The sequence below is a fragment of the Rana temporaria genome, chromosome 7, assembly GCF_905171775.1.
Source record: "Rana temporaria chromosome 7, aRanTem1.1, whole genome shotgun sequence".
NCBI classification, from domain to species: Eukaryota; Metazoa; Chordata; class Amphibia; order Anura; family Ranidae; genus Rana; species Rana temporaria.
The window spans coordinates 161,776,002-161,799,859 of NC_053495.1; the positions used below are offsets into that span (position 1 = coordinate 161,776,002).

General features: G+C 40.5%; 1 protein-coding gene across 1 annotated transcript in view; it reads right to left on the bottom strand.

Moving 5' to 3' along the window:
- Window positions 1-17,325: 17,325 nt before the first annotated feature.
- RALGPS2 (Ral GEF with PH domain and SH3 binding motif 2) overlaps window positions 17,326-23,858 on the bottom strand; it is a 281,112-nt gene continuing 274,579 nt past the window's right edge. The window contains exons 20-22 of the mRNA XM_040360339.1: window positions 22,027-22,132; window positions 20,769-20,860; window positions 17,326-17,723 (exon numbers count right to left, since the gene is read on the bottom strand). Of these exons, the coding sequence (XP_040216273.1) occupies window positions 17,694-17,723; window positions 20,769-20,860; window positions 22,027-22,132 (228 nt within the window). The 3' untranslated portion in view covers window positions 17,326-17,693. The remainder of the gene's footprint in view (window positions 17,724-20,768; window positions 20,861-22,026; window positions 22,133-23,858) is intronic.

The window sequence follows — 23,858 nt, forward strand, 5'->3', positions numbered from 1 at the left end:
GGTGGAAGAAGGAAGTGGGACAGGAAGTCCCACTCCTACCGAAACCCCCCCCCCCCAAAAAAAAAAATTGCATGCCAAATGTGGCATGTAAGAGGGTGAGGAGTGCTTAAAGCGGAAGTTCCACTTTTGGGGGGAACTCAGCTTTAACTTGGCCTCAGTGAGTAAGATAAGAAACAATATTATTGTAATACCTTGCATTGCGAGCAACGTGGTTAACGAGCACTTCACAATACAAGCCATTTTTTTTTTAAATCCTGACTCAGTTTCCAAGTGTTGTCTCGCAAAACGAGCAGGATTCAAGCCTCTGATGTGCAGTACCGCATTTGGCCAGAGGTGCGGGGGCGCCAGTGACATTCGGAGCCGCTCAAACTGAGTGTTTCCGAGTGGCTCCGGTGCCCCCCAATCTCTGGCCACATGCAGTACTACATACCATAGCAGTCACTGTGGAACAAATTATCTGCATTTCCATTGACTTCTATGGGGAAACTCGCTTTGATATACAAGTGTTTTTGGATTACAAGCATTCTTCTGGAACCAATTATGCTTGTAATCCATGGTTTCACTGTATATACTGTGATGTATCTTTAGAACAGTTGTGTACTTTTTTGTATAGAATACATTTTTCTCTACTTCTCATTATTGTTTAGATTTTATATCCCATGAAATCTGTCTGAAGAAGCATGTCTATCCCATGAAACGCATAGAGGTATGTAACAAAGATGAATGAGGACCCCCTATATAAATTGTGAAAAGCTATAGCATATGTGACATGACATAGCACTGCACTTTTGTTATTTTTGCAACGGTCTATTCGCTGTGCTAGCTGCTGTTCATTGTTTAAAGGGACAGCATGGTATTACACTTTCACTTTCTATGTGATATGAGTAACGCTACAGCAAAGTGGGATTCTTATTCGTGTTAAACCTTTATTTTAATTGTGAATACATGGGGTTTTTACACCAATGCTAATAAAGTTTGTAAAACAAAGTGATTTTAGCCTGTCCGTCCTTCAGCACCTTCAAAATCCACAGTGCTCTTTTAGATTTTCTAGTGTATTTAAAGTGGAGGTTCACCCTATAAAAAATTTCTAACACTACATCCAGCACCATGCTGCATATAAAATGACACTCACCTTTATTTATTTTTTGCCGTAGATATCGTTTACCCGTGGAATTCACCGCGGCTTCCGGGTAGGGAATCCCGCGGGAGTGGGCGTTCCTATTGTCATGCCAATTGATTGACATGCTAAACGACGGCGCACACAGCGTGTCATGACTTCCCGAAGGAAGCTCGGGTCAGCTCAGCTCTATTCGGCGCCTGCGCACTGGCCCAGAATAGAGCCAAGCTTCCTTCGGGAAGTCGTGACGCGCTGTGTGCGCCTCCCTACCCGGAAGCCGCGTTGAATTCCATGGGTAAACGATATCTACAGCAAAAAATAAAGGTGAGTGTCATTTTATATGCAACACGGTGCTGGATGTAGTGTTAGAAATTTTTTATAGGGTGAACCTCCAATTTAAGATATGTGATAAGAATAATAGTGCACTAATCCTTACAAATTGTGAATCAATTCAAATATCCAAAAACACATAATGACATTGTGTGAATAAATGGTACCATATAAAAAAAAAAAAAAAAAAAAAAGACACCAACATACCGAAAAATTGGTAAATAGTGTTTGAAAAAGAAATGTGCAAAGTATATTCAGTATCTCACAAAAGTGAGTACACCCCTCACATTTTTGTAAATATTTTATTATATCTTTTTATGTGACAACACTGAAGAAATTACACTTTGCTACAATGTAATGTAGTGAGTGTACAGCTTGTATAACAGTGTACATTTTCTGTCCCCTCAAAATAACTCAACACACAGCCATTAATGTCTAAACCGCTGGCAACAAAAGTGAGTACCACCTAAGTGAAAATGTCCAAATTGGGCCCAAAGTGTCAATATTTTGTGTGGCCACCATTAATTTCCAGCACTGCCTTAAAGGGGTTGTAAACCCTCGTGTTTTTTCACCTTAATGCATCCTATACTGCCCTGCGGCCCAGTCTCCGAAGGGAGGGGATCATGCTCTGCTTCAGTATGTCAAAGTACATGTTGGCGTTCATGGTTTACTTAAACTGTAGCTCCCCAGTGCCGGCAACACTCATGCAGCCCCAGACCATGGCACTCCCACCACCATGCTTGACTGTAGGCAAGACACATTTGTCTTTGTACTCCTTACCTGGTTACCGACACAGAAGTTTGACACCATCTGAACCAAATAAGTTGATCTTGGTCTCATCAGACCACAGGACATGGTTCCAGTAATCCATGTCCTTAGTCTGCTTGTCTTTAGCAAACAGTTTGCAGGCTTTCTTTAGAAGAGGCTTTCTTCTAAGACGACAGCCATGCGGACCAATTTGATGCAGTGTGTGGCGGATGGTCTGAGCACTGACAAGCTGATCTCTGCAGCAATGCTGGCAGCACTCGTATGCATATTTCCCAAAGACAACCTCTAAATATGATGCTGAGCACCTGTTCAGCTCAGTTTCAGGGTCTTGGCAATCTTCTTATAGCCCAGGCCTTCTTTATGTAGATCAGGGATATGCAATCAGTGGGCCTCCAGCTGTTGCAGAACTACAAGTCCCATGAGGCATAGCAAGACCGATAGCCACAAGCATGACACCCAGAGGCATGATGGGACTTATAGTTTTGCAACAACTGGAGGTCAGCTAATTGCATATTCCTGAGGTAGAGCAACAATAATTTTTTTTAGATCCTCGGGGAGTAATTTGCCCTGAGGTGCCATGTTGGATTTCCAGTGACCAGTATGACAGTGATGACACCAAATTTAACACACCCGAGACCTTGTAACGAGTCATAAGACACCGGAGAGGGAAAATGTCTAATTGGGCCCAATTTGGTGTACTCACTTTTGTTGCCAGTGGTTTAGACATTAATGGCTGTGCGTTGAGTTATTTTGAGGGGACAGGAAATTTACACTGTTATACAAGCTGTACACTTACTACTTTTCATTGTAGAAAAGTATAATTTCTTCAGTGTTGATACATGAAAAGGTATAATAAAATATTTACAAAAATGTGAGGGGTGTACTAACTTTTGTGATACACACACACACTTATTGTGTGTGTGTGTGTGTGTATATATATATATATATATATATATATATATATATATATATACACACACATACATACACATATATATACACATACATACACACACACACAATCCCAAATTAACATGCAAATTCTTCTGTGAAACTTTAATTAGTGTACTCCAGGATCCAGGCCACACAATATTGCGAGTGTGTGATTTGAAGAAAAGCTATCACCGCCACCTGAGTGCAATGCCTGCTCACCTTATCTATAGTCCCCCTTGGGTCAAATCACGCTTTAATGAGGTAAATAAAAGATCAACCACATTGGAACGGACCATCTGCTGTTAATGGATCCTGTATATTCCTCTGTACACCTTGGAACCCGACTTCTTAGGGTGAAATGTTCAAAGCAAACAAAAAAGCAATGTCTGTTTAAAGCGGGGGTTCACCCTGTTAAAAAAAAAAAAAATGTTTTTTTTTATTATTCCATTACTTTCGGCATCGTAGCGCGAGCTACGGTATGCCGGTCCTAAATTTTTAATCCCCGTACTCACTGTGCTATTGTTGATTGAAGAATCCGGGGAATGGGCGTTTCTATGGTGAGAGAAGGTGATTGACGGCCGGCCCTGGCACGTCACGCTTCTCCGGAAATAGCCGAAATAGGCTTGGCTATTCACGGCGCCTGTGCGCAGGCGCTGTGAATAGCCGAGACCTACTCCGGCTGTCTTCGGGGAGCGTGACGTGCCAGAGCCGGCCGTCAATCATCCTCCCTCTCCATAGGCACGCCCATTCCCCGCGGGAGTCGGATTCTTCAATCAACAATAGCACAGTGAGTACGGGGATTAAAAATTTAGGACCGGCATACCGTAGCTCGCGCTACGATGCCGAAAGTAATGGAATAATGGGGTGAAGGAGGGTGAACTACCGCTTTAAGCATAAAATAATCCACTCACATTTTGCATATCTTGCACAATACCTGTTATAGTATAACGCTCTTAGACAGCTGCTCTACTCATCGTGCTTCAGAGGCTACGAGCCACTAGAAGTGACATCACCGGCTCTTTCCAACGCGTTGCGTCTCAGGTCATGTGACTTTCTCAAGGGAAGAGTGCCACCATGGAATATGAGCCATGATTTGTGTATCCCTATGCAATGACAGGTGAGTCATTGGATTATCTTGCCGTCATTAATACAGAATATCGATAAAAATAACCATAAATTATCATTAAATTAACAGAATAGTAAATACAAATTATAATACTTATTAAAAATTCTTGCGTAATAAACAAAAAATTTACCAGATCCCCCATCGAAATCAGAATAATTTACCTTTTTTCTGTGAAAAGGATTCTTTAACTGCAAAAGATGCTATGCCTGTAAGAATAGGAACCTTAATGGCCAAAAATCTGTAAAATGTATTTCCAACACCACTAAAATGGAATATTCAATTAAATATTCAATTAAAGCGGTAGTAAAGCCGCAGGTGTTTTTTTTTCATACCTATAAAGCAAAAGCCATAATGAGCCAGTATGCACCACATACTAGCTCATTATAAAATACTTACCTTGGAACAAGGTTAGGGGAACTTACCTGGTCCACACCAAGGGAGATGTCATCTTTCCTCGGCGTGTCTTCCGGGTATCGACGCTCCAGCGCTGTGATTGGCTGGAGCGGCGATGACGTCACTTCCACGCATGCGTGCGGTAAACTTCTGAAAGGGCAGTCGCTGTAGATCCGAGGGGGGACACGCAAGGAAAATAAACAGCATTTTATTTTATTGGATGAAAAAATCAGCAGAGCTTTCCCTCATTTCAGATCTACCCCTCAGATTTACAGCGACTGAACTTCCAAGTGCAATTTCAAGTGCACTTTGCACTTGTAGTGCAAAGTGGATTTTCCTTTAGTAAATAACCCCCATAGTGTCTCTAGACACTTTGCACTATGTCATGATAAAGACCCTTCAGGCTATAGAAAAGTACAAACCCCATTGGAGGGGAAGTAAAGTAAAAGTTAAAAAGTGAATCCGCATGGATTTGTAAACAACACTTTCTCTCCTTTTAAAATGAATATTGATTTTGACTTGAATCGCTTAATTTCCGATTACTACATTTTATCTGCAAAAAATCCATTTATTCCCGTGACCATTTAACATTCCACGAGATGGCAGTATTTTATGTAGGATTCTGGGTGATAAGTGCAATTATAAGCTACATCCACCAGAGGGTTTCTCTAGAAAGTTTCTATAGGAATAGGCCCTATATATTTATAAATGTAACAATATGTTCCTTAACTAATACACACACAATATATATAGGCATGTCCTATCTATTAATAGGAGGCCATTGAGTTTAAATTGCCCAGAGCGGTTTGGAATAGGACAAGCCTAATTTAGAGATCGTTTTTACTGCAATAATTTTTTTTAACCATCATTATAATGTTAAAGTAATAATAATTTATGGTCATTTTATCGATCTTGTTCTGCATCAGCAATAGCAAGATGATCCAATTACTCACCTGCCACAATGGCAACTGATACACAAATCATGTCTCACATTCCATAACGCTCGTCACTAGGATCTATTCCCTTGAGAAAGTCATGTGACAATGCGTCGGGAGGAGCTGATGATGTCACTTCCGATGGCTCGTATCCTTGGAAGCACGGTATATGAGCGTCAAAACATTGTACAAGAGATGCAAAATGTGAATGGAATATTTTATGTTTAAATAAACAAGTATTGTTTTTACAATCTTGCGTGATGACACTTTTTCATTTGCTTTGAGCATTTGGCCCTAAAGAAGTGTGTTTCAAGGTATACAGAGGAATATACAGGATCCATAGCAAGGAATAACATGTAAATGAGCTACTGATGCTGCAGGCCCCCGAACACTATACAAAATAGAAAATTCCCTCACAGGGGTTTTTTTAGCAGCCAAGAAATTATTTAAGTTTAATCAAAATTATTTTATTTTTATCAAAAAGCAAATTTACAAATTCATGAAAGTTGTAAAAAAATTAGCTCCGGCATTCACATGAAAACAACATTACCCATCAATCATGATAAAACCACACATTTGTATGGCACACGTTGGCATTTGACTACAACGTGGTCATCCACATAATACTCCTACGTGTTTCGACCCTTCTAATTATGGTCTTCGAGGGGGTTTTTTGTTGCTAAAAAAACATGAGGGAATTTTACATTTTGTATACAGGATCCATTAACAGCGAACAGTCCGTTCCAAAGTAGTTGATCTTTTGTTCACATCATTAAAGCATGATTTGACCCAAGGGGGTCTATAGATGAGGTGAGCAGGCATTGCACTCAAAAGGTGCAATAGCTTTTTCTTTAAATCACACACTCGCAATATTAAAGCGGAGTTCCGGCCACAATTTCACTTTTTATATATAAATACCCCTGTAATACACATGCTTAATGTATTCTAGTAAAGTTAGTCTGTAAACTAAGGTCCGTTTTGTTAGGTTGTTACAGCATTTAGACACTTTATAAAATAGAAATTGACTGGGGCCATCTTAAGTGTGGGCATCATGAAGCCAGACTGTATGACTTCCTGGATTTCAGCCTTGCAGATCTCGCACAAGCAGTGTAATAGGTTTCAGCACCTGTACTGTCCAAGTCACATGATTCTTCGAGACTGGGGAGCTCACAGACTCCTGGAAAGTTACACCCACTACATTCCCAGGAGTCTGTGCGGTGTAGGTTAGGAAGCTTAAGCACCTAGGTGCAGGAAGTGGGAAGATTAACTATTCTGCCTAGCAACAACACTTTGAAGGCATCTAAAAAAAAAAAATATGTTTTCTTAAAGGACTGACATTTTTTTAAAACTACTGATGTAATGTTATATTTATGGGTGGAACTCCACTTTAATGTGCGGCACGGATCCTGGAGTGTACTAATTAACGTTTATCACAAGAATTTGCATATTAATTTTGGATTGCATGTGGACACATTATATATAATTATACATACATACAGTTGTGCTCATAAGTTTACATACCCTGACAGAATTTATGATTTCTTGGCCATTTTTCAGAGAATATGAATAATAAAAAAAAAACTTTCCACTCATGGTTAGTGTTTGGCTCAAGCCAATTTATTAGCAATCAACTGTGTTTAATATTTTTAAATTATGACAACAGAAGCTACCCAAATGACCCTGATCAAAAGTTGACATACCCTGGTGATTTTGGCCTAACATGCACACAAGTTGACACAAACAAGGGTTTGAATGGCTATTAAAAGGTAACCATCCTCACCTGTGATCTGTTTGCGTGTAATGTGTGTGTATATATATATATATATTACACACACACACACACACACATAAATAAAAGGTCAATGGACTCCTGACAGACCCTTGCATCTTTCATCCAGTGCTGCACTGACGTTTCTGGATTCTGAGTTTTGGGAAAAGCAAAAGAATTGTCAAAGGATCTGCAGAAAAAGGTAGTTGAACTGTATAAAAGAAGAAAGAGATAAAAAAGATATACGGAATTGAGAATGCCAATCAGCAGTGTTCAAACTCTAATCAAGCAGTGGAAAAATGAGGGGTTCTGTTGAAAGCAAACCACAGTCAGGTAGACCAACTAAAATTTCAGCCACAACTGCCAGGAAAATTGTTCGGGATGCAAAGAAAAAAACTACACATTTCAGGTGAAATACAGGACTCTGAAAACATGGTGTAGCCGTTTCAAGATGCACCATAACGAGGCACTTAAAGAAAGAATGGCTGCATGGTCAAGTCGCCAGAAGAAAGCCATTACTATGCAAATGCCACAAAGTATCCCACTTACAATATGCCAAAAAACAGACAAGCCTCAAACCTTCTGGCACAGTCATTTGGAGTGATGAGACCAGAATTTAGCTTTTTGGCCACAACCATAAAAGTCAACAAAGCCTATGATGAAAGGTACAGCATTCCTACTGTGAAACACGGAGGTAGATCACTGATGTTTTGGGGATGTGTGAGCTACAAAAAAGGTACAACAAATTTGATTAAAATTGATGAGAAGATGAATGCAGTATGTTATCAAAAAATACTGGAGGAACATTTGCATTCATCAGCCAGGAAGCTGCGCATGGGACCTACTTGGACATTCCAACATGACAATGATCCAAATCACAAGGCCAAGTCGACCTGTCATTGTCTACAGTAGAATAGAGTGAAGGTTCTGGAGTGGCCATCTCAATCTCCTGACATCATCATGGAGCCTCTCTGGGGAGATCTCAAATGTGCAGTTCATTGAAGACAGCACAAGAATTAACAGAAACTGGAGACTTTTTGCCAAGAGGATTGGGCAGCTTTACCATCTGAAGATAAAGAGCCTCATCCACAAACACCACAAAAAAGACTTCAAGCTATCATTGATGTTAAAGGGGGCAATACACAGTATTAAGAACTGGGGTATGTAAACTTTTAAATGGGTCATTTGGCTAGTTTCTGTTGTGATTAGGATTTAAAAAACAGTAAACACAGTTGATTGATAATAAATGGTTTCAGCCAAACACTAATCATGAGTGAAATAAGTTTTTGTGCCATCATTCATATTCTCTGAGAAATGGCCAAGAAATCATAACTTCAGCCAGGGTATGTAAACTTATGAGCACAACTGTGTGTATTATATATATATATATATATAAAATGGCTGTGGAAATGAAAGATTATTTCCTTGATTAATCCTTAATTTTTTTGATCGATCAAAATTCTTTTGATCGGTACTAGTGGTGCAATGGATTGTAAATGATCTGTGATCTGAACGGGTCACCATATGCGGATCGGCACACCACGTGATCCGGAGCTTCGCTGCTGCCTCGGCCATAGGAAAGGCTGCGGCTTTGGCCTAGCTCCCGGAGCAGCAGCCATCTTGGTCCACCCGATGAGCGGTGCGTCAACGTCATCACCTGCTTCTCTGGTAAGACTAAGCAAGCACTAATCTTCCTATACGAGGGGGGGGGGAGATGTCTGTGGATATTACAGTGGGGGGAGATGTCTGTGGATATTACAGTGGGGGGGGGGGGATGTCTGTGGATATTACAGTGGGGGGGGAGAGGTCTGTGGATATTACAGTGGGGGGAGATGTCTGTGGATATTACAGTGGGGGGGAGATGTCTGTGGATATCACAGTGGATATCACAGTGGGGGTGAGATGTCTGTGGATATTACAGTGGAGGGGAGATGTCTGGATATTATAGTGGGGACTATATATGGTCCCGATCCGAAAAATGAATGTGTGTTATAATTAATCGAAATTAGTCGATCGATTAAAAAATTTTTTAATCGAACACGAAAATTTAAATCTGCAACAGCCCTAATATATATTATATATACATACACAAACACATTTCTTTTTCAAACTTTATATATTTTCTTGTATATTAGTGTCTTTATATACGGTACCAACTATTCAGATGTTGTCATGTGTTTTTTGGATATTGGGAATGTAGTCAAGAGTTGTTTGTAGGACCAATTTCCAATTTGCCGTGGTCCACTTTAAAGTTGCTCACTACTCTGAACTTATGAAACTCCTACAGTATTGAGGGCATTGATACTTGTGGTTGGGTCAGTAGCAGGTCGTGTGCAAAGAGGGCCAGTTTAGTATGGATAGGGCCCACTGCAATACCCCTTATTTTAGGGTTATTCCACAGGGCAACGGCTAGATGTTCCATAACAAGGACGTAGAGGAGGGGAGACAGAGGACAGCCTTGTCTCGTCCCATTGTGTATAGTGAGCACTCGAGATAATGAGCCATTTATGTGGATTCTGGCAGACAGAGAAGATTCATGGCCCAATGAAAATAGAGGAGGAAGCACTCAACTGTAAGTTTAAGTGGGAACAAGAAAAAAGGGTACTCAAAGAGTAACCATAGGCCGGACTTTAGAGGCATAGAAAACAATGGAGAAGTTGAAAAAATAATTTATTGGGAAAATTACAGGATATAAACAGAACATTCAATTTTTTTTAAATCATAAAATGATACAAATTGTACAGTGAGCCCTTGTGTGTCAACGCGTTTCACCGTTGGGCTTAATCGGGACACGTTCAAGGTTCAAAAGATAGCGAGAGAAAACAGATCCCACTGTCTTGTAGTAGACTAGGCCTTGTGTACAAATATCCAATAGCAGAGAAATTCACCAAGAGTATCCAAAAGATGGAATAATTCCAATAGACTGCATATGGGTGACCAAGAGGCAGCCAACTCTGCTGGCACAAATGGATAATGATCGGATAGTTTCCAAACAGGGGCAAGGCAAACGCCACACAAAGATGGTATAAAACAGATAACCAAGCTATGAAGTGTTGAAGCTTCAGAACCAGAATCCACTTATGGACTACAGAGCAACAGTTCACAGGTGCTGAGGTATTATATTCCCATCTACATATATACCCCTAGGGGGAGATTTCAATGCTGAAACGATCTAGGATTGCCCCTGGGAGACAGTCTTGTACAACAAAAGTTCCACCCCATAATGGTACATTTGGCACCTTTTGGGGGGGGGGGGGCAGATATCTGTGTAATCCAGGCGTTTGCTCCCACTCCCACCAGTCTAAACAGCTATGATCTATTAGGAATAATCGATAAAGCTATAAGATTGGTGTACATGAGTGAGTGTAGTGCCGATATTTAGGGTACAATACCCTCCAGACATCAAGGAGATGGTAATCGTAGAGCGCACGTTTCAAGCCCCTTAGTTTAAGAAATGATATGGAGGACTGCAAGGCGATGTTGGCTACTGTAAATTTAGTTCCCCACAATGAGAACTACAAAGACGTACCTTCCCTGTGGGTCTGCTAAATGGTCCAGCAGTTCAATAGGGAGAATTTTATGGAAGACAATAGAGACTCCCTTGGCTTTAAGACGGGTTTGTCATTTATGAACTAAACAGAATTGGTCCCAAGACAGAGCATTGGGGTATCCCCCTCCAGACCAGTCCGAGTACATGTTATTTATCACTACCCTTTGGACATGTCCCTGTAACCAGTTTTCTACAAAAGAACAAACCTTATGGTTAGGTTATTAGTTAAAATAAGTCCTGGAATTCTTACTCCATTGCAGGTCAATGCTAATCATCAGAGATTGTGTGGCTGACCTATAGCAGGATCACAGAGCAGGAATTACAAGAGAAGAGAAAAGTATTGATCATTTTTAGAAAGCTGGAATCAAAAGGAGGTCTGGTTTAAAATGAGCTTGCAAAAGTTTTAATACTAAAATGATCTACATAAAAAAAAAAGCACAAGAAGCCATTTTTTTTTCTTTTAATTTTCATTTTCAGTAGGAAATAACTCCAAGACAGCATATTTTAACATATACACATTCTTAAAAGTGCTCACACACAAATATATTGAAAGAAAATGTGAACCTGGGGATTAGCACATCACTACAAGAGGTCATAATGCAACATCCCCACATTAAACAGCTGCCAAGGACACAAATACTCATAAAAGGACTGAATGATGTAAAACAATGGATGATTTATGCAGACATCAGTGTGCTGCTTGTACATATTTCCCACTTTTCTTTTAATTGAAAAAATATGACTAATATTAACAGCAATTCTTACACACATTTCATCACTGCACCATTGTAATGAATTTTTTTTTTTTTTTTTTTAAAGTCAGTCCACCCCCAAACTGATTTTAGTTTTCTGGGGTTGCAGGTTGATTAAAACACTCCATGATTTTTCTCTCCAACTCCAGCAGTGGAATTTCTGAAAAGATTCCCCAGTTCAGTGCAATCATGAATGGGAAAACTGTATTCCCCATTTGCAATGGCTTTAACAGGTGAGTGGAACCAGGAAATTAGATGCAGAGATTGCACCGCTAGAGAATGAAGAAAAGCCAACCAAGGTATTAAACCTGCCATCATTTAATATATTGGTTTTGGGTGGACATGCCTATAAGGAACCAAAATAATCTTGATCAATGCATAATGAAGCAAGTTAACCAAATGACTGATGTCACCCTGTACAGTAAACTGGATAAGGCACTGGTGTCAACCAGGTTCCCTCTCACCAAGCAGATGGAGCAAGCTCAACGCCCTATGGCATGGTCACTGCCTGCTCCCTTTCTCTTCAAGCATCAGGTCCCCATCATTTCACACTCACAATCCTATACACTCTTCTGTCTTTCTATAGTTGCATGACATTCTCTATGAAATTCTCTGCCTTAAATGTACAAAATATGACCTTTAAGATGAATGCAAGTCATTAGAAAGGGCACAATGTGTTCCTAGAATACATTCTCCCCCAATGAAAGCACTACGATTGGAAAAATGTATATCCTACACTATGAATTTGACCCCATTCCTTTCAGCAGTACCAGCTGCCTGTATCCCAGCTGGAGACCAGGAGCAACGGAAAATCTCTCCAATGGGACAAAGACAAAAACATATCTTTTGCAGAGTGGTGAAGTGTTACAATTGTTGGAAATGTTTTTAAAACTGGTTGAGCTCTTCTGCTGTAGCGACAACCCTCCCAATGCCCTGATGTCAGGCAGGAATTGAAGGAAACACTCACAGAGAGAAATGTAAAATCCTCTCCACTCTATTCAAAACAAAACGAAAAATGGCTGGAGTCGGGCTTTAATTTGTTGGAACTAGTTAACTGAAAATGTTAAACTGTAAGTGCCATATCACAACAGTAGGACAGTATTAAAAAGCTTAGGAATGCAAGTTTCGTTCCCTGTTTTGAAAATGTGATATAAGGGTCAAATCACTAACGCATGATTTATGTCTACACCATTACTCATTAAATTTAATAACACAGACATCACATAGTTCTGGATTTGTTATACTTTTAAGAGCATTTTGGTTTCTTTCTACCTCTAAGCGCCCCTCCACCTTAGCCTATGTGTCACACATAGGCATATATAGAGGTATAAAAAATAAATCACTTGCATGTCCAGGAGAGGAGCTATCGGCAGAAAAAAAACAAACAAAAAAAAAAACACCCAATGCAACTAAACATTCCTAAACGTTAGAGTTTGTTCATTTCAATGGCTAGAATTAAAGTATAAGTTCACCCTAAAACTAAAATCTGTACATTTACATCCGTGATCCAAGACTAACCTATCTAAACCTGTAAAGAATAAATTGCTATACATACATTTTTTTAAGTCGCTCCGGTCCCACGCTGAGCCGTCAGTGGTGGCTTCTCTGTGCAGGCGTGTGCAGAGGCGGCAGCTGACAATGGAAGACTCCTAGGCACTCTATGAGGGATGTCACTTCCCAGTAAATAAACAGCCTTTGTCGGCTGTTACCGGCACAGAGCTTCTATCACTGGAGAGGCTTCAGAAAAGGTATGTATAGCAATTTCTTCATTACAGGGCTAGATAGATTAGCCCTAGATTGTGGATGCCTGTAGATTTACCAATTCTAGTTTTAGGGCGATTATCTACTTTAATATTCTGGCCAATGGAATAAAAGCCCAACACACTTGACACGCCTAAATGCATTTGCAAAACGCATTAGGCATGTTTTTTACGCTGCTTTTCTCCCGCCTGAAGAAAATGCGGGAGAAAAGCTGGACATATGTCCAGTGTGCATTAGTTCTTAAAGCTTAGTTCCACCCAAAAATTGAACTTCTGCTTTTCGGAATCTTCCCCCCCTCCGGTGTCACATTTAGCACCTTTCAGGGTAGAGCAGATACCTGTCTAATCCAGGTATTTGCTCCCACTTGCAGGATATTTACACCATGTCTGATGCCTCGTCCCCCCCGCTGTATTCTGGGAGACCACAGGTCCCAGAAGACAGCAAGGACCAGTGGGTTCACGCAGTGCCACTTGCACATGCACACTAGGGAACCAGGCTGCGATTCCCTTACCAAAGATGGTGGCACTTCCACCCGAGGGACAGATCGGCTTCGGGTGCCGACATCGCGGGCAACCTTGGACAGGCAAGTGTCCATATTTTAAAAGTCAGCAGCTGCAGTATTTGTAGCTACCCACTTTAAAAAAATAAAATTGCTGGAACTCTGCTTTAAGATTTTCTTGCCCACAAATTGGCATTTTATTTCCTGGACAATGATCTCTACCTGGAATGGCTCCTCCTTCTCCTGCCCACAATAAACAGCACATATAAAGGTCACACCTTTCATTAGTAAGAAGCCAACAGTATTTTTAAGGAACAAAAATGCACACAATCTTCGTGAATTGACCTTTACATAGAAAATATCACAAACATGGATGTCAGAATAAAAAAATATAGTAAATTTAGCTGATCTGTATGATAAAACCTCTAGTGAATTGAAAATTTTATTTTCTGCTGAAACCAAATGCCGCATATTGCAGGGTTTTGAACATGTAATTTCAGTTATGCTACAGCTAACCCTACAGTCCAGTCTTATGCGTAGAAGAAAATAAGTCTATATGATAATTACAAGTTTTTATGTGGGTATAGTATGATCTTTAATGGAGCCGATTGATGAAAACTGGAATAAAAGTGGAGCAGTGGCCAGCCTCAAGTCAGGTTTCATCTCTGAATAGGGCAGTGATTTGCGAGCCATGGCACTCCAAATGTTTTGGGACAACATTTCCCATGATGCTCAACTACACTGCAGAGTGCATGAGCATCATGGGAAATGTAGTTCCAAAACATCTAGGGTGCCAAGGTTGGCCATCACTGGAATAGGGGAAACTGCCATGCTTAACTACTTACACTCTCTTTTTTTCCAGTTTCTGTAAATCAGTCCCATGTGCTGGTGCTTAGATAAACCTGAACAAAAACTTCTGCCTAAAGGATGGTTACTGGCACAATAGGTACTAGAACATTCCACAATTACATTTTTTAGCTTATTATAAAAAGACAAAAAAATAGGGACAAAAATAAAGAAATACAATAAAGTAAATAGCTGTGTTTGCTTCAGTCACAAGTTTGCTTAGTAAAAAAAAAAAAAAATGTACAATATTTTACACATATACAATCAAAAGCAATATGCTCACTTTGTAAACTGATAAATGCAGTATCAATGAAGAGTCAGAATGTAAAGCCAAAAAATTGCGCCTCATCACTCCTGTACTAAAACAAGCAATGTACATAATTCCCTAAATTAATGGAAAGATGGCCTCCTTTAATATATATAGTGCAAAGGGCATTTGCATCCCTAAAGCAAGATTAAATCAATTTCTGAACATTTAAAAAATACAATCTGTCACAAAACAGTGAAACATAAATCACTGTGGGTGTTTATCGTGTTTTGTATTACCCCAAGTTTTCTCGGTATAAGACATTAAATATAAAATGTAGGTGTGGGCCTCAGCACCCAATTGGATCCTTGTTTTTATTTTCCAGGAGTCAGCAGAAAAATGAGAGATATAAATGAATAAATTATGGACACCACTTTCCCTACTGTTTTTCTTAGTTTGGGAGTCCTATTAAATATCTGCAACATAAGGCAAGGTCAACTCTGGTCTGGCAGTGTATTCTCGAGAACTGCTGTACCTCATTTATATTCGTCATCTAATATTTTTTAGAAATCTTGTGCTGATGCAGAATTTTGTCAGACCTGAAAAGATTGTGCATTTTAGAATTAAGAAAATGGTGTCAGCTACACTCACCTACTGATGCATCCCTGCTTGCATCTAAAGTGCAGAAGCCAAGGTCATTGCAGACATGCAGTTCAGCCATAGGACCTTTTGTCGGACAGGATCACGTGTATGAATTCACTAGCATGAAAAGGTCTCATGTGACCATCACTGGAATGATCCTGAGAGGACTGGGCTTTTGGGGGCTACCCTATGGGCAAAAACTGGTTCTGAATCAAAAGGCTGGCCTTTGCTTTTTCTGCATAGGCAATGTTCTTGGGGCTGAGACCCATCCCTGTCTTCTACAAATAATTTCTCCCCGACAGTAAACAGGATCCCTCAACCTTCTCTAGATAATAGAGATCATAATAGAGAGACTGAAGCAAACACAGTTTCTAACGGAAGAGCTAATGAAATCTCTATTTATTCTTTCTATTAACAGTTTGTCCGGTTTTTGAAGTCACAAGGATGCTAATCTGCTGATCATTATACCAGACACCCAGGATATTTATGTTGTCCCTGAAGATCATTGCCAGTGGTAGAGCAAGCACAGACACAGCTCACCTCTCACGGATTTCCAGCTATTATATGCTGGGGAGAAGAAACTCCCATTTTGTGTGCAATGACTATCAGAACAATGGGGTTTGCAAAAAGTTTTTTCCTGCAATTGGATTGGGATATTGTTACGTGATACATTTAGACGCAAATCGAGCATGGTTGTTCTTTACCAGTAAAAGAAAAATAAGATTAAAACCAAAGAGAAATAAAATAATTTAAAAATAGATAATACTGCTGCTTTTGTGTGACTCAGCTAGGCATCAGGCTTGGGCTAGAGCACATCTTCCATGTAAACACAATTCTTCTAATGTAGTCACCACAAATACAGGTGACCATTTTTTGGAGTGGACACAAAGGCAGCCTACCGTTTCCTAGGATCATCACTCCACCATGAGGCTGCTGGATATTGACCGACAACATAAATGTCTAAATTATGTACAGGTACACTTTAATGGCAATTCGTATGGCCCAACCAGGTGCTTCTGACAAAAGCAAACCTACCATCAGAGAAAACTGCATGTTTGTTTATAGCAGCCAGATTACTGCCCATTTTTTCTAATTTGCCATAGATATACCACAGATCAAATCTGATTGGCAGCCAAGGGCAACCCAAGTTATTTAATTTGTCTAGTAACTGCTTGTGTTGCCTTCAACTGGTTTCTCCCTTTCATATTTATAGAAGGGATGGTTGGCTGGCAACATAGGCAGTTCTTTCTTCAGACGTTTTCATATTTTGTGCGTCTCCAGAAGTGGTCTGACACATCAGCCTATCACATTGATCTAATATTTGAAAGTGATGTCCCCTTCACCAACACCATCCATTAATTTCTCAACCCTACACTACATCTCATCCCTAATTTAACACTGTTCTTACTATCTTTTTCATGGTTTTGGTTTTCCTAAAGAAAACTCAATTTTTGTGTTTGTATATACATATATAAAAAACAAAACAAAGAAGGGCAACACTTCTTTCCCCCGTAACAGTGAGTTTGACAATTAATAAACGCTTAACAAAACAGAGTCACAAAGAACTGTGTAATACACTCAAGTGAATCCACCCAGACTCGCACACACACATTTACACACACACACACTATTTGGTGTTATATCTCAACACTCACATTTTTGTTTTTAGTTTGTCTTTAAGGCAGTGGTTCAGTGAACAATTAAGAATAGGAAAAAAAAGAAAATAGTCTAAGCCTATGTACATAGGCAATCTCAAAATGAGGTCCATGGCTGTTCCTGCCCATATCTACAAAATCGTGTTTTGTCCTGCGCAGGATTATTATAGATGTATTGCAAAGAGGTGGATCACGTTCATTGTCCTCTTCGCTGTCAGTGCTAAAACCTGGATCTGGTTTGTTCATTGCTTTAAGGTGCTGCTGCCCGCAGGTGGTAAGGGAGCTTTACATGTATATATGGACTCATTGCTCACAAGCCCGAGGGTCCGACGTACAGTTGAGACAAATCCGTGATAAAAATGCTGGATAGGTCACTCGAAGGTCATCAAGTTGGCAGGAACCTGTTAAAATATAGAAAAGTCGCAGATCCAGGTCAGTGAACAGGATAAAAAAAAAAAAAAAACAATATGCAGGTAGGCATTTATATAAATGATTTGACCACTTTTTTTCCCAGTTTGATAAAAATGTAATAAAAATCAAACATTCTAGATACAAATCTGATTACTAATCACTATATGCTCAGAAGCCTGCAGTCTGTGTGTTATTCTCACACAGTTTTCTGTCATGATAATGTTTATGTCACAGACAGGTCTGCTTCTAATTCTGAGACTGAGCGATCGCTAACCGTTGCATGTCTCAGATGGACATTGGGATCCAATCAGCATGGTTTCCAATCACATGCCCACGATGGCCATAGTGATCACTGGTCATAAAGGGATTAACAAGAGACCTCATGCGATCAAAAATATTTTCCAACTTGCTAGGTTTTGTTTGGGAATGGTGTTGTAAGAGTCCTTTCAGAAAAGAAGGTAATCATAAAGACATTAGCTTTGTCAACTGACAAAATGACACGCTTTTTTTGGTGTGTGGCCACAGTCCATCCGTTTGATAAAAATTCACCTTCTGCTCCCAAAACCCCTACAAGAACAATTTGGCAAAAACGCCTCTCCTGATGTGCCGCTCTCCTCTATCTGGAAAGGCCATAGAGCAGTTTTCAGTGGTCAATGTATCACTATTTTAACTGCAGTCAAAACAAGTTCCAGAGCTGCTCGGCAACTGTTTAAAAACAAACTCAGGCATTTGGAAGCTCAAATACTGAGCTCTCACTCGCTACCTATGCTCAGAGACATTGTCAGCACTAGGGGAGGCCTGAAGGACATTGACATAGGAAAGGTTGGCGAAGCACTCCATCTTATTCAAACATATTACGATACGGGTAATAAACCGCATTCTTCATTCTCACCCTGCCTGCATAGCCCAACCCTTTCATGACTACTATGACTCCACCATCCCTCATAATTCCCCCCCCCCTGACCTTCTTCAGAAAAAACAGTCATATCTGTCAGAGAGGTCACCGTCACACACAGCCATATCACCGATGATGAGGTTTTCGCTACCTGATGGCCTGCCTTATTGCCATTACAAAACTCTCCTTCCCATCCTACTCCGGCGTATCACCTCCCTGTTAACTAATTCCTTTATAGCTGACCCCCCTGCTGCGAGAGATATGCAATCTATTTATTACAATGATCCCTAAACCTGGAAAAGAGAATACATTGTGCTCCAATTACAAACCGATTGCGCTTCTAAATTTGGATCTTAAACGTTTTACAAAAATTCTCGCAAATAGATTAAACAAACTTTTTTCCGTTTGTAGTTCACAAAGAACAGGTAGGATTCATTCCTTTCTGCCAGGCAGATGACAATACCAGTAAAGTAATAAATCTTATCGAAGTGGCAAACAGGAATCAGACAGAGGCATTGCTCCGCAGCCTTGATGCAGAAAAGGCCTTTGATCGGCATCCCATCAGCATGTTCAAACTCCATTCTTCATGTTTTCCACTTTCACCATTTCCAAACGATCAAGGCAGGTGTGGCCTCTCCCCCATTGACTCTCTGGTGGCCCACAATAGACTAAACTCTGACATACAAGACATCCCCAGTCTGAAATAGAGATTTTAATTTCTCCCTTTTTGCAGATGACATCCTTCAGTCACCTATCTACATGCTCCCCCTCTAACTTACATAGAGAGCTGGATCGAAATAGTCTGCTTTCTAGTTATAAAATCAATACTACCAAAACAGAGGCCCTTCCCTTTAACATGTGGCATCGAACGCTATGACACTTATTCCACTTGTTTCCCAACAGGTAAAAGTCTTTCGCACTGAAATATTTAGGCATTTGCCTCGCACCTTTTTACGATACGCTTTACAAAGCAAATTTCCCTCCTTTACACAAAGCTGTTCTCTGAGGCTCTCCTTTCTGAAGTGAAAACTCATACGCTCTGCCTATTTGGCTGTATGGCCACCATTAAAATGACATTTCTATCCAAGTTTCTTTACTTTGAGACCCTGCCTATCCTTATCCCGTCCGCTCACCTTAAAAAAATACTCTAAACTAATTTGTTTGCCGACACAGGATGGCTAATCCTGTCCTTTATGCCTCCCGAGATCAGGGCGGTCCTGTCTTCCCAAATGTTGCTTAATATTATCTGGCTGCTCTGTTACGTTCCCTTGCTCCTTGGTATACCCTCCATGCTTATAACCGCCAGACAGAGGCAGAGAAGCTATGGTTGGCCCCTATGCATCCAAACTCTTAATTGTGGAGCAGCGATACCAATATTGATTTCACACTTATTGGGACCCATGTCTCTTCTGCAAACCTTATGGAAACATGGTAAACAGTCGTATCCCCTTACTTCAGAAGCCTGATAGCCTGATATACTATCCCTGATAGTTTAACATTGCAGATGTTCCATTTCTGTAGGGAAAAGGCCTTGTATCACTTTGGTCAAATAGTGGATGCTAGAACTAGAATATGGTCTTCCTTTCAGGAAGCCTATGATCTTTTTAAGCTATTTACAATTACACCATTATGCACAATCCCAAACAAACTACCTCCAATTTGCTAAGCTGAAGGCATGCAAAAGAATATGCTTAGAGGGTCCATCTTCCAAGGAACTGATCTTCCGAATTTCTAAAGTTCTTATTTCAGTACCTACATAACTATTAGCACTGCACACCTATATGACAAATTGACAGTGGATTTTGGGCAAAGAGCTACCCTTGAGGACAGGCCGCAAAAAGTTAAATTTTGTACCCTATATAAAAACACAAAATTCTATTCCACTAGCATCAAACCTGCTACACTCCATATATCCCTCTGCTGACAACTACCGCATACACTGGTCAAGTCCTCTGATGCCCCCCACAGGCAGATAGTTCCTAAACTTATCCTTTAACATATTTACATGTGGCCAATTGTGCTTCCTGCATGTACACACTTCAAGGAGTGGGAGAGCGGCATTTACCTAGGAACTGTTTTTACATGTGCAGCTTTACTCAACTAAACCATCTAACCCCACAGGTAATGCAGGTTCTCCTACCTGCTGTCTGTTGCTTTGGCAGGCTGCACTGAGATGTTTGAACCACAGCATAGCATTCGAACGGTTCCCAGCCTGAAACTTGTAAGAGTTTCCTGATGTTGGGGGAAAAAAAAAAAAAAAGGTTATTGTTTTTTTTTTTTTACATAAATAATTTTTAGATTGTAAGCTCTAATGAGCAGGGCCCTCTGATTCCTCTTGTACCAAATTGTAATGTAACTGTAATGTCTGCCTTTATTTTGTTAAGCGCTGCGCAAACTGTTGGCGCTATATAAAACATGTATAATAAATCATACCACTATAAAAAAAATAAAAAATACAGCTCAACATTTCTTGCAGTTTATGATAACATTGTCCACATCCCCAACATATTGTTCTTTGAGACAAGTACTTAGGCGAAATCTATTAATTCACCACAAAGTTTTATCAAGAGTTTGGATCTCTCTATGGTAAAATTTTTGGAAAAAGGCAAAATAAGCTTTTTTGTTAAAATTAACCAATTATTGTGACCTATATGGAAAAAGCACACAAACATGCAACCAACGCAATTATAGAGACTGGGGACTCCTAAACACTGCCAGGTGCTAGCCTCCAAGGAGTCAGTCTTGCCCAGTGTAGGTGTAAATACAACAACACTGGAAGTGCACACCTGAAGAACGCACGGTCTATGAAGTGACAAATTGGCTTTAACTTGTCCCCCCTTAACCACACCCCTCTAATGCATTTCACCCAATCATGAGCTTGGTTGTAAGGTTATATGACTAACCCTGTGATAGAGTGAAATGTGATGGAGGGGCATGGTTAGGAAGTGGACAAGCAGAAGGGGATCTGTCACTCCATAGACTGGGCAGTCTCCCAGTGAGCTCTTGCAGTTTTGTTGTATTTACATTTCTTTTAGCGTTAGAATCTTTTGCAGTTTATATTTGTCCCCTTCTCCTTAAAACATAATCGTGAAACATAAATAATTAGGATATTATGGCTGTTGAGTCGAAAGGACTTTGAAAAAAAAGAAAAGAAAAAAAGAATGATTTAGAGCAGCATTTAAACAAAAATTAAGATCACAGATTTGGGGTGGACTTGCTCTTCTAGACTCGGAAGCCTGCAGTATCAATATTGTATCTGGGGGAAGAATCACTTTTCTTGCATTTCAACAAAGTCTGTATCTGATCTTTTCATCAGTGAAGAAAGGCAAGCCTCCTTTTTTTGAGACCAATTAATGCCCAAATTTCTTAATAGTTATGACCACGTTAGCATGCCTTACCTTTTTCAGAGTCCGTGAGTAGAAAGAGATCAAGGTGATCGGGGTCATCAGCCATCATCACCATCCAGCCCAAAACTGATACATTTTTTGTAGATGTGGACTTGAACTGAAATGGAAACATCGGCATAAATAATAATTTCCTGGCTGGCAACGATCCTGGTAACTGAATTTTTATAATTTTCTTCCCACAAATAGAGCTTTCTTTTGGTGGCATTTTATCAGTTTTTCTTTGTTTTTGTTATAAAATGTAGTTTTCTTCACTGACGGGCACGGAAAGGGTTCATTGATGGGCACTGATAACCAGCACTGATGGGCAGCACTGGATAGGCAGTGCTGATGAGGAGCTACTGACAGGCATTACTGTTTGGCACCTGAAGGGCACTGACAGGCATTACTTATGGTGGACTGATTGACACATTTAGGGGCACTGTCTGGCACTTTAATCGGCACTGACATGCAATACTGACGGGGCACAGACTGGCAGCTGATTGGCATCTCTAATGGGGGCTGCGCTGATAATCAATGTGCCGATTATCATCGAAGACCTCCCCTCTGACAGGGAGAGACGCTGATCGGCTCTCCCTGTCAGCGCAAACCGAGGAGAGCCATTTAGTGGAACTTCCTGGTTCACGCTGTGATTGGTCACAGCTGATCACATAAGGAGCCTCGGTCAGAGGCTCCTTACCATGATCAGAGATGCGGTATGTCAGAGTAACACACAGCACCACCGATCGCCACGCTGCGCAATTCTGTGGGCAAACGCCGGCATGTTATCCTAAAAGATGTCGTATGACGTCCAGTCAAAATAACAGAAGCACCATCATTCTGCTATAGGCCGGGCAAAAAGTGGTTAAAAATGAGGGTGTATAAAGTACATCATCTACAATGCCTTGTATGTACAAAAGGCTTTCCTTTGTAACCCTGCTGTACTCTTTCTGGAAAGTGTAAAATCAGGAAACCTCCGTCACTATGAATGTGATTGAACAGTGTAAAAGCCATTAGGCCCCTTGGACATTCCGATCAGATCCGCCTGTCAGTTTTTCAGGTGCACCTGATCAGAAGGTCCATGGAACCCACTTGAATCCTTTTACGTCTACTTCTGGGTCTGTCGAGGTTAGAAAAAAAAAAAAAAAAGGGAAAAAGGACATCGCCTTTTTTGCTTTTACAGGTTGGATCGGAGGTAGCTTGATGTAAGGATAAACAGTGGAGTCCATTTACACCGGGCCACTCACAGAACTGACAGGGTCCACTGGGCAGAAAATGAACGGGCACAGATGTCAAAATAGTCGGTTTAATGTCCAGCTCCTGTTGAACAGAGGTACACACGGACTGAAATCGGATCCTGCTCAACTCGGCACGTGTATACCCAGCTTAAATCAGAGTCGGATGAGCCATAGCTCTGTAGCTTTAGGAGAAATACAGATTTCACCAAAACAATCACAAAGGAGGCTCTCATTGTTTGTCTGTAGAGGAGCCTGCACACAATTGTCTAATCCAGCAGAGAATGCAATGTGCCCAAACATATGATTGCAGTTTATTTCCTTTAATCATTTTCTTTAAACACTGCCACTCATCCCATTCTTTGTTCTGAAACACTGAACCCTTTCATATGAGCAGATTTTTATTAAACAGACTATTTCAATAATGTAGCAAAAATAGGTTTTGAAATTGAGAGAAGGCCAAAGATCACTGCTTGGCCAAGAATGTGCCTCAGTGTAAATCATCCAGTTAGGCCTCGTTCACACAGGAGTACTATAATGTACACTCGTGAGAGGGCCATGATTGCCTGCACGGGGATGTACAGGTGTTCCATGCAACTCCATGCAGGCAGT